This window comes from Trifolium pratense, linkage group LG4 (assembly GCF_020283565.1).
Source record: "Trifolium pratense cultivar HEN17-A07 linkage group LG4, ARS_RC_1.1, whole genome shotgun sequence".
Classification (NCBI taxonomy): Eukaryota; Viridiplantae; Streptophyta; class Magnoliopsida; order Fabales; family Fabaceae; genus Trifolium; species Trifolium pratense.
In genome coordinates this window covers 41,187,467-41,200,142 of record NC_060062.1, presented here as the reverse complement: position 1 = coordinate 41,200,142, position 12,676 = coordinate 41,187,467, and the positions used below count along the sequence as shown (strand labels likewise).

The 12,676-nt window shown below is 30.3% G+C and overlaps 1 protein-coding gene across 1 annotated transcript; it reads left to right on the top strand.

The window, feature by feature from the left end:
• The first annotated feature begins 9,083 nt into the window (after positions 1-9,083).
• On the top strand, positions 9,084-11,354 carry LOC123919613 (adenylate isopentenyltransferase 5, chloroplastic-like). The gene is made up of 2 exons (XM_045971574.1): positions 9,084-9,342; positions 9,812-11,354. The coding sequence occupies exon 2, from the start codon at positions 9,852-9,854 to the stop codon at positions 10,854-10,856; it is 1,005 nt and encodes a 334-aa protein (XP_045827530.1). The 5' UTR covers positions 9,084-9,342; positions 9,812-9,851; the 3' UTR covers positions 10,857-11,354.
• Positions 11,355-12,676: the final 1,322 nt, after the last annotated feature.

Sequence of the window (12,676 nt, the reverse complement as noted above, 5' to 3'; positions counted from 1 at the left end):
AAACAATATGGTATCCTTCCAATAGTATGTTGCTCACGATATCCAAAGACATGACTTAATTGAGTAGGAAGTATATATAGGAACTCATTTTATATATGAATACTGTATGATCAAACACTAGAAATGTCTTAATCCACATTGATTTTGATCATAAACAATTGCCGGCTTTGGAGTTAGGAATAATAGTAATACTAGAATCAGAAACTGCACCCAAAGACCTAAACAAGAAACTATTATGTCTCCTCATAACGTGGAATCATTTTTATTTTGGTGAAAGAAAATAAACAATAGCAATGTGGGAAATAAACCCAACATGTCTCAAATTCACAAAGCCACGTCTTGTGTGCAACTTTGCAGGCCAATATGAATTGATTGAGACTTGTAATTGGTTTTATCATATCACATATCAAGCTTATTGAAAACAATATCCAGTATACATATGCCTGTGCTAGCTGAGTGTACGTAGTGAAAGCCTAACGTCCCAAACCAATGTTATGCAATTTGATAATTGATAATAATACTATATAGTTTCCCTAATTCCTATGCACGATATGGATGGAAGTTGAGGGCAATGAGAAGTCAGCTCTGTCACTCTCATAATTTACTCCCAATCCAAGTAGAATTCAATAATCAAGTTGGGGTAACAACTAGTAACAAACAACAATTAATACATATACTAATATACATACATAGTTGTCTTAGGCCATATATCAAATCTTTTGGGTCTTAACCGTCTAACTTTAAGGAAAATATGTCATGATTATTTGAAATTCGGTTGAAAAAAAGTAAAATTTTATCAATGATTATTTTAATAAGAGTCAAGCAACTCAAATAAAAGTTTTAGGCTTCAAAATTTTAGACTAAAAAAAAAACCTCGAATTTTTTTCATTTAATTATAAATATATGATAGCACAGTTAAATTTCAAGTATCTTCGGTTCAATTAATAAAGTTAAAGACTCAAATTATTCTAGACACAAGTTCAATCTTTGACCATAGCAATGTTTAGATTTTTTATTTATTTTTCATAAAGCTATATATAATATTTTGTTTTATTCTTTTCAAAAAAAATATTTTGTTTTATAAGACCTTAAAATAAAATTTGTTTTAGGTCTCTAACTATGTTAGGCTGGCCTGAATCCTCCACCACTTGGTTAAAACAAAACATGTTTACGTTTTCCAAATACTCTCGTATATATTTTTTGTCAAATAGTCTAGTGACTAACCATTCTACGCCAAATGAATATGAAATGTTCATGGTTCGAACCTCGACTCTTACATATATAATATGATGTTCCTATCAACCGAGCTAAAGTCTCATATTTCCTCCTTCATTTTGATTCTTAGTGGTTATATGCAGGGCTTGCCAGCACTTTTTCTACATTAAAAAAAACTCCCATGTTGATATTTAATGATTAGAGTTACCATTACCCTTATGCCAATATACGCCTGGCCATTTTTTTTTTCCCGGAAATTGAGTATCTTCTACTCGTAATTGTAGAGATTAATTCGTCAAATTATATGAAATTTAAAATAGGTGACAAACTCTCTCTTGAAAATTTAACACTATCTTGTGCCTAAACCAAAAATTAAATTCAAAATTTTGGTTAAGATAGAAGAAATTCACGTCATTTTATTAAATCATTTTGGGTTATATTCATAGCTATATTAATTAGCTTGTACAATTGTGTGGGGATATATGATTTATAAAATAGTGTCAATTGCACATGATCTTAATTGTTTAGGGGAAAAATTTGTGGCTGATATAAAACCCCGTCACTCATTGGCAAGCTCCATCTACATTATAAGCCATTCCACGATTCTAACAGATTTACAGTATTATATTATGACCCCATTGCTTAGTTTGCAGTTTGCACATGACCCCATTGCTAAATTATAAATATAAACTATAAAGTACTACTATTACTATATCCTTTTAATTTTTGTTGTATGCTTAATTAATACTCTCAAATTAAGTCAATAAAAAGTTTGTGTATTTAGTTTGTGTATTCAGGATTGGAGGTAGTAGTCAAAGTTCAGTTGATAGTAAATTGATTTAGGATTGGTTCAATGTTTTTTAGACCTAAAACCAACTTTAAATTGAGGCTTTTAAGTTGATAGAAAAGTAATTTTATCGAGACGTGTCAAACACTAAATGTGAATACTTCTCTTAGTCGAAATTTGAATCATGGTATGTCACACTGGGAGTGTCTACCCCTTCCACTAGACACAACTCATTAGTGCTAGAATTTCATTCTATTCTAAGCTATATGATTCTCCATTTAACATCCATCTGAATTAGGCATGAACATATTTACAAAATTCGGTTTACTGTAAATATATTCAAAATAAAAAAAAGACTTGGGAAAAAAATAAGAGGCCTAAAATATTTGAGACCTATAGCTCTTGCTTTAGTTGCAGACCCTATGGGTCGGCCTTGATTTACTTATATCCACAATGGATTTGTATTCAACTCTCGCTATTATGAGCCATAAGAACCGCTCTAGTTCTGGCGAGTCTTCAATACCGAACTCATCTAAACTTTTTAATAAAGAAGATGCTTAATTAATTAATTAATTAATAATATGAGTACTTATGTACGTTAACTAATAACTAATGAAGAACAGAACCAGACAAAAAAAGCATAGGCTCCGGAATTTGCTCATCTTGACATCCGAAAATGGTCTCAGCACAAATATCCTATTCATGTTCTATTCCCTTTAAGGTTAAAACCAGGTTCTGTATAAATATAAGTATACATGTGACAATGTGATTAATTTATACAAAATATAAACAGAACATGATGGAACTCTAGCTAGGACAAATGCACTCAAAAATTGTGGGGTCGTTAGGAATCAAAACTCAAAATATCAAACAACGTACACTTCAATAATTTAAATGTATAGAAGTATAATATTACTACTAGAAATGTGTTTGTGCCCTGTTAAAAGTCTCTCATTATTATTATATCATCATAATGGGTGTTGCACGGGTTCATACTTAGTGGTTATCATATCTTGAAATAAAATTTTAACTAAGATTGATGAAAATCCCATTATTGACTTTATAATTGCCCATCATTGCATTTCAACAATATTAATTACTTTTATGCTATAGTCATCCTAAGACCCTATATTGGAACGAATTAAACATCAAAAGTTTGTTTGACAAATTGTTAGTCTGTCCAATGGTGATTAATACTAGATTTGGTAGGGATGATCACAATTTGAGCACTTGCAACTGCGATCGGGAAGGTGTTGAGTCACGAGGGGGCAACTGAGAATCATTCATATTGGGTTTAAGAATAACTATACAAGTGAATTGGATATTACACTTTAACCCAAATTCTTAACGCGTTAGGTTTATGGGTCATCTCACTTATAAAGTGTTCAGCCTCCATTATTCTAAGCAATAGTATGACTTAACTCACACTTGCCACAACAATCTCTCCCTCAAATATAAATACACTTGCACCATTTTTGCCGCTGCACTCATCATCATGCCAAAACTAACTCTTGAATTAGATTTTATTTTGAAATATATATATTTGCTTTTGAATTTGGTGGTTGTAGATGTAAATTGGTCAATAAACTAGATATTGTAAACGCTGTTTAATTTACACGAGCAATCATGACAAATTATGAAGAAAGCACATCTAAGTATCTTTTTTTTTGAAGCAAAAGCACATCTAAGTATCTAACTATATATAAACATGTCAAAATAAAACTACTGTATAATCATATGTATATAAACTATAGCATGGCTAATAATTGATCTTTACATTTCACGCTTCACATATTAATGATTAGTTTGTGGCCATTGTTTTATGGTGACTACTTCTCTACTATATTTGATTTGATTAATTAATGGTTAATGGTTAGAGATGTTAAAATTTAGAGTGTGCTATATATCTTTTCTCACTATATTTAGTGCGACTAGCATTTTGAATTTGAAATGCAAAAACCAACTTTTGGTTCACACAAATTAAACCCCACCAGCACTAAGGGTCCGTTTGATTCGCTAAAAATAAGGGACTGGACAGGATAACTGTAGTTGTACTGTGTTTGATTGTAAAACTGTTTCAGGAACTGGACAAACTGGGAAGCAATGGACAGGACAAAAACAGAATTTTTTGTACCTCACTAAACCACATCACAACTTTTTGTCTGCAGTACAAGTTGTCTAAAATGCCAAAATACCATTTTATTAACAAAATATCGTATAAGACAAAAAAATGTTCAATATCCCAAAAGTTTGTTCTGTGTTGTTCTGTCATGTGTTGTGCTGTTCTGTCTTGTACTGTTATGTCCAGTACTTACCCTTTAACAAATCAAACACACCATAATAGATTGATATTGGTAATAAGAAAAAAACAAACGGGTGTCCTTGGGGTACCCACTTTTGTAAGAAAGGGAGACCGCACAGAATGTCGAATATCATGCGCGCGCGCCGCCGCCGTCCGTCCGTCCGGCCGGCTCGGGACGGGCTTGGGTGATATATTAATTTTTTGTACCCACTTGGGTTGGTGCATTGGTATTGGCTTGGGACCTGGGAGTGTGCTCCTCTTGAGGTCTGATGTTCGATTCTCTCTGGCGCCAATTTGGGTGGGCTAATTTAGCTTCTTCAAAAAAAAAAGAAAAAAACAAACGGCCCTTTTTTGATAATTAAAGTTTGGAACCGACTCTCTCACTTGTGTATGAGTTTAAGATAGTTTTATCATTTCATCTATGCACACAAAAAAAAAATCACGCAACTTAAAAAACTAATCTCACAAAATAACTGAAATTTATTTAAAGTATTGATATATCTTTCAATATTGTTGTCTCATAATTTCAAATTATAGACCAAATAATTAAATAGCTCAAATATTTACCATTTGTATTACACATTATTATTTTTTTGGATTTAATTGATATACACCGACGATGTAAAATAGTTTTACACTGTCAACCAATATCAACCATGTTTTCCGCCACATCACCCCACTTTCTTGATATGACATGACAAAATGATGGTTATTTATTGGACGATCGTGTAAAACTATTTTACACCGCCAATGCATATCAATTAAAAAAAAATTACAATAAATTTGTATTGCACATTAATTATTGTTGGGAAACAAACAACTCTTTTATATGTGGACATATATATTATACAAAGATAAGTCTTTTATGAGTTTGATTTATATTTTGATGTTTAGTGTTAATTTATATTTATTTATTTATTTGACAGAAAGTATAGTGTTTATTTATATATGAACGTCAATTTCATCCTTTTTGTCATCATTATAGTATTATAGTGTCATGTAAGACTACACTTTCTACTTTGGTTAAATTAGTATTTTGTCCTCTTCTTTTCTTTTTTTTTTTCAAATTTATTTCGGTCTTTTAATTATTTTCTATTTTATTTTGGTCCCTTAACTATCGTTCAGTTAGTCATTTTTTATCGATTTTAACCAAAAATCGTTAAGAATAAGAATCAAGAACATAATTATATTGTTCATCAAAATATTCATCTTCTTCATTATAAATTAAGAAAGATTCAAAAGTGAAAAAAATATCTGAAACTTAATAATTCTAGAAACCCTAAATTGCCATTTTTTCAACACCTTCGACTTCTTGCAACAACAACAACAATAAACAAGAAAAAACACCAGCAATTTAACAAGGAGAATAACAAACCAGAAATAATTAACCTAAAATTCACAAAGTTAAGAAGATATTAATTCATTTTTGTGGCTTCGGATCTAGTGTTGCTGGTGATGCATAAAATAAGATTGGATTGGTGTGGTTGGAGGTGAGGGATTTGTAGTGGATGTTGATGGAGAAGAAGGGGATTGAGTTAGATTTATATACGATGAATATGAAACTTGAACATAATTTAAAGAATAGTCGTGCTAAACGGTGTTCCCGTGACACTTATTAAACATACCAAAAATAAAAAATAAAATTAATGTTGATAAGATAATTTTATACAATTTTTTGGTTTTCACCTTCTCGTTCCTATGAGAAGGGGGTCTTAGTAGTCCAGAGTTTGGGGCGAGTTCTTGCATCAAGTGGTTTCAGACCCCTCCCAAATGTAGTTGCGGAGGATCGAATCGTGGTCCTCCCTACTAAATCTAGCGCTAATCATCATTGAACCAACTAATATTTAGTAATTTTATATACCTTTAATGTATTAAATGCATATCAATTTTAAGACATAATTTCTTTATTTATATGTTTAACTAGTGTTCTGTTTAACATTTTCTTTTAAAGAATACTCCTAGTATATAATTTTGCATTGAGTTTATAATTAACAAGTTGGTACCCGTAGATAATGTAAATAATTATTTCTACTAATGATTATTGTGGGCAATTCACTTGAGTGCATTAGACTCGTGCTTTTACTACTACATGATGTTGATTTTTCCTGAATTGTTTATGCAAAGTAATGGAGATCAATTGCTGACAAGTGTAATATACTACTAAGAAAAGATAGTCAATATTCAGTGTTCGATCGTCGTCGCTTTGTTTTTATAATTTAATCAATGTACCACAGAATAATAAGAATTGATTGCGATTTTAACTCTGTCTTGAGTGCTCCATTAACAAGTAGTATACAGGAAAAAGGATTGTGCAACTTGCCAATAGGCATATTATTATGCAGCTACCCGTAACTAAATTTTCAATTACAAAAGGAAGTAACCAAGTTTTGTGTGTTATTCATTCAGTCCAACTCCAAGTGTTATCGTTAATCTAATTTATTAGGGGGGGGGGGGGGGGGGGGGGCAGTGAATCTTCGTGTGTGTATCCAATCTTGAGTTCAACCACAAAACATAGTGAAGTATATCTATAGAGCTGTCAAAATAAGTCAGGATAAAAAATCAAAAAAATGTAGTGTCAGTGTATTAAATTGAGTCAAAATTATTTTGGTGTTTTCCCAGCCTTTCCCGTATAAGCTCAAGCGTGATCCAACTTTGGGTAGTTTGCATGAAGTCATATAAAAAAAAAAGGATCATGCTAACCGGTGCTTTCGGGACACGGGTTAAGGAAACCAAAAAAAGCAAGTTTCAAATTGAAAATAACACTTTTTAAACTTTTGAGAAGTTGACTGTACAAGTACCAAAGTCATATTACTATATTTGATTCCTTAAACATTTCCTAAAAAAAATAACGAGTCTATGTGGTATGACTCTTTGCTTCCATTTCTCCATGATGATTTTTTACATGAAAAGTTTGGTCTTTCTTATTATCGTTTAGCTTAATTTTTTGTGACTTTTGTTTCTCTAGGTAATGCCTAGTCTCGTTGTATATATATATATATATATATATATATATATATATATATATATATATATATATATATATATATATATATATATATATATATATATATATATATATATATATATATATATCTTAGATAGTTGTCCAATTGACTATCTAAACCCTAATCCACATCACTCACTTAAACCAATGAAAACCTTTTATTTAGTCACATCACCCACTTATATTAATTAATTTAATGAGTGGTAATAATTGTTGTTATTATTATTATTATTTTTATTATTTTGAGTTACTATTCATTTTAATTTATTTTTTTGATTTTATTATTTTGTGTATTTTATTATTTTTGGTTCAAAATAGTTAATATTATGCACGGGTAATCGTCTAGTATATATATATTATTATGAGCTTCAAGTATATATCTTGTTTCCTTTTAAATTAAAAAAGTATATATCTTTTTTTTTTCTATATTTTTTTTCTCAATTTTTTACATTTATGGCCGATTGGTTCGAAGTAGATGGAAGGGAGGGGATAATCTTGACAAAAAAGATTTATTTTTATTATTTTTTTAAAAAAAATGTTTTTATTCTTGAAAAAAATAAAAAAAAAAACAAAAAATCTCAATTATTAAATTGTGAGGGAACATTTAAAAAAAAATTGTTTTTAAATTTTGTTTCTTTTTTTCAAGAATAAAAAACGTTTTTTTTTTTTTGAAAAAATGGTAATAAAAAGAAATCTTTTATTTGAAGGTATTTTTTGTTATTGCTAATTAATTATCTCTCTTCATTTTTTCTTTTATTTAAATTTTTATATGTTAAACAGTGCCCCGAAGCACTTGTTAAGCATACAAAAAAAGGAAATAAAAAATAAACTTTATATTGAATAGACAATTTTTTATGCTTTTGAGGTATTGAATACATGTATTTCGAAATAAAATTTCTATTTTAATATGCTTAACCAATACCCCGATACATTATTTAGCATTTTCCATAAATATATAAGACCAGCAAAACTGCAGAATCTTGATACACCATAAATAGGTGCACGCTTACTTTGATTGTGTGCAAGCAACACGTGGAAACCTGTGGATGATTTCACTTGCTAGTTGGTACACGGCTATGCTTTTCCGATGCTTGTAGTTATGCACCTAAACTTTATTGTTCTGGGTTGTTTGTTTTGAGGGAGAGAAATTAAGAGGAAAAAAATTACGTAAATTAATGAATGAATTTAGACTAATTTTAGTTCATATAAATCCTTCAAAATCCTTAAAAAATATCCTCCAATACAGTTTTTGAATTCGTTCAAATTAGGAGGTTTTGTATCATAGAGAAAAATGAATTCTATAAGGGTTTGTTTGGCAAGACCACTAAACTGTCTTATAGCTTATTTTATTGATTTAGTTTATTTTTCGGATGCTATTTTAAGTAGTTTATGAGTTTATAACTTATAGGTCGCTTATTCTCCCCTGCTCTCTACACTCTCAAAGTTTTATATTCTTTTCATTTGCTCCTTTTTTTTCTTCCCAAATTCTCCTTTCTCTTCTCCTCCATACTTGCAAACAAAACCTTAAAAAAATCAATAAACCGAAATATGAATATTAAACCAAATTGAAGAGTCACATTCTTATAAAATTCATAGCAGTGTTAAATTGTTGTTATCAAGCCAACAATGTAACATAACAAAATTAATTAATCCTTAAGATGCGATTATAAGTGAAAAAACAAAAGACCAGTGGCCGTTATATATATGGTGGGCCAGAACATATTATATGAGTTCCCTATTAGTATAAATATAGCAAGCTATGCTATGAGTGTCTTACCATAACCTTCAGTTACTCACAATTCCTTCATCTCCTTCACCATTCTTGGAATCTACTTTCATTTCTTTCTCACGATTCCTCTTTTTCCTCACACTTTTTTTTTTGTGTGTGAACATAATATTTTTCATCAAGACTAAAACACATAATCAATTTATACATTCAACATTAAAATTATCACACTCTATATACTTCATCCATTAATCCTAACCTCTACTTGCAAATATTCTTCAGCTCGCCGCGTGTTTCTGACATTAAAGGTACGGTATTCCCTGGAATTATATGTGACCAAAGAATATAAATATAAAACTTTATATTATATATAAAAAATATGTTGGTAAAATTAATTAATTTTATTTCTTGTCTGTTTGCTTTTGCTTTACATGGATAAAAACAATAATTACAACTTAATTGCAAAACAAAACATGCATGCTTCTATTAGTTGTCATGTTTATACTCACTTAACAAAAACTCTTTCTATATATCTTGTCCCCTTTTCATTTTCATACCATATACAAAGCATTGCTTTGCTTGCAGTTAATAGATTAACCTCTCATTTATTTTTTAATTTTTTTTAGATCCATTATTCTCTTCTCTCCCCCTTGTTAGATTCTATTTTGTAGTTGGATGTAATTATAATTAAACTAATAAACATATGAGCTGTTTTTGTTAATACAATTGATAACACGAGTAAATTAAAAATTAATTAGTCAACTTTATGTTTTGCAGATTAATTATACATTCATCAAATTGTCAAAAAAAAAAAAAAATGATGAATGTATTTTCGATGGTTCCGGGTGTTGTTTCTTGCAAGCCTCCATTGAGTTTCCAACCGGCACTAATGGATAATAACAACAATTCATTGTTCCAACAAAAACATCATCGTAATAACAACAATAAAAACAAAGTTGTTGTTGTCATGGGTGCTACCGGAACCGGGAAATCCAAGTTAGCAATAGATATAGCAACACATTTTTCACCGGCTGAGATTATCAACTCCGATAAAATTCAAGTTTACAAAGGACTTGATATAACAACAAACAAAGTTACCGATGAAGAGTGTTGTGGGGTCCACCATCATTTACTTGGAACCGTTGATCCTAATTTGAATTTCACATCCAACGATTTTTGTGAACACGCTACGGAAACAGTTGCTTCTATTGTTGCAAGAAACGGGTTACCTATTATAGCCGGTGGATCCAATTCGTACATTGAAGCTTTGGTTAATCATTATCCTGAGTTTCGTACAAGGTACGAATGTTGTTTTCTTTGGGTTGATGTTGCATTTCCCGTGCTTCATTCGTCGTTATCCGCACGAGTTGATCGTATGATTGAAGCGGGTCAGGTAAATGAAGTTCGTGAATTTTTTGACGAAAAAAATCGTGATTACACAAGAGGAGTACGAAGAGCCATTGGTGTGCCGGAATTTGACGAATTTTTTAGAGCTGAGTTAGATGGGAGAGTTGATGAAAGAACCATGAAGAAGCTTCTAGAAGTTTCTATTCATGCTCTTAAAATGAATAATATTAAGCTTGCGAATAGACAAGTTTCGAAGATCAATAGGCTTTATGGTATGTGGAAAAGAAACATGCACCGTCTTGATGCAACGGATGTTGTTCTTAAGGAAAGGAATTGGGAGGATTGTGTTTTGGCTAAAAGTCTTAGGATTGTTAATAAGTTTCTATACGAGGATTGTTACAATACTCGCGTTGGTGGTGGTTGTGGTGTTGGGTCATCAATGGCTTCTTCAAGTGTGAATCATCGATTCATATAAGGAGTCAATTGAATCACTGGTTCTAATACTATTGTTGGATCATGAAGAGATAATATGAAAGATCATTCATTTTAGACCAAGAACAACCATACAAGTGAGTTGAACACCAAATCTTAATATCACTGTGTTGGTGGTCTGTGGTCATGGTGGTGGTATTGTGCCTTCTGCCAAGGTGGCGGCGGGGTAACCCATTAGAGGTAGGGTCGAGCCAGCAAGGGAAGAATAAAAAAAAAAAAATTTATTATTATATAGATCAAACCTCACCACTGACATTACAATATTTGGCATTTCACATATTTTTTTTTCATTATTTTTGTCACATCCCACTCTTCCTCGTTAGTGTGATCATGTCACTGGTAGTAAAAGGTTTACTTGTATACTTACTAGCGGTTGCTATACATATATAGATAATGTTTTCTTTTTTTGTTAATTAAACTACTGGACAGTTTTTATATTTAACATATACTGGAGTGCAATATTATACATTTATCATTATTATTATTTTGGTGAAGATTATACATTTATTTATGCTATACATATGGATGTAAAATATCGATGTAATACTGTTACAACAATTACAACGGCCGATCAAAATATATAATAGTACTTAATACTAATAGTGATATGATCGGCTGAATTACATTATATATTTTAATAATTAATGGAGTTTGGGATATTAATTATACAGTACTACACTGCTTGTTTAATTTGCTGCATTGTTGGTGTAATATAACTAACCATTGTAAACTTGCACCGAAAAATCCCCGTAAGGGAAATTGAGACACAAAACAAAATTGTTGTTGGGACATTTGATGTGTGTGTGTTTGAATATATTTCATCTCTATATCTAGTGTGTGATTCTTTCAAACCAAAAATTAATAATTGCATGCAAAAATTAGATAAATTCTTTGGTATACTCAACTTGCAGTCTTGCACGGAGTATTGGTACCTCATATACAAAATTCTTTAAAACATAAAATTTTTAAATATAAAATAATATGACGACATGGCATTAAATTTTGTTTGTGAGATACCAATATTCAACCATGTAAATTGGGTACCGGAGTGTTCGTAAACAAAAATAATTGTTGTACTAGATAAAATATACTAATTGTAGGTTATTTTAACTTTCAAATGAATCTTTTCAGTAACACAAATTATTTTGTTTTTATTGAGGATTTCACCTAATTAAATGAGAAAGGCTGTGTCAAAAATGCAAATAATTGAACCTTAGAAATTGAAGAAATTAATTAGTTAGTGTTGATACTTAAAAGTCATTTCTTGGTTTAGACTTTAGACATGGTTAAAAATGATGATATCATATTGAATTAGAAATTTATAGACTTGCTCAAATTTAAATGATGATATGAAAGTTTGAAGTTGTCATAAAATGTGTTACTCTCTCATGTCGGAGACACTTTATCTTATAAAATTTATTAAATAATTAATGTATCTTGATATATTTTATAAAATAAATATATTAATTTATTAATAAATCTAAAAAAAAATGGAATATCTCTAATAAAAAAATTGAATACACTAACATGTATTTCATTCATCTTAAAATATAAACAATAATGTGTTAAAGAAAATTTGATATATTTGGATTAAAATTTAGGTCAAATACATTCATTTTGGTTAATCATTTTGGTTAATCAACATTTGGCAGGCGTACACAACAAGAATCTAGTTGCAGGAGTTGGATGGGTTCTTTGTTTTCTTTGAGAATGAGGATCAACTTAGTTCTGAGTTCTGTTTGATTTTTCTTTTTCTTTTTGACTTAAGTAGTTTGTCTCTCCCCCTTTTCTGATTCTTCCGTA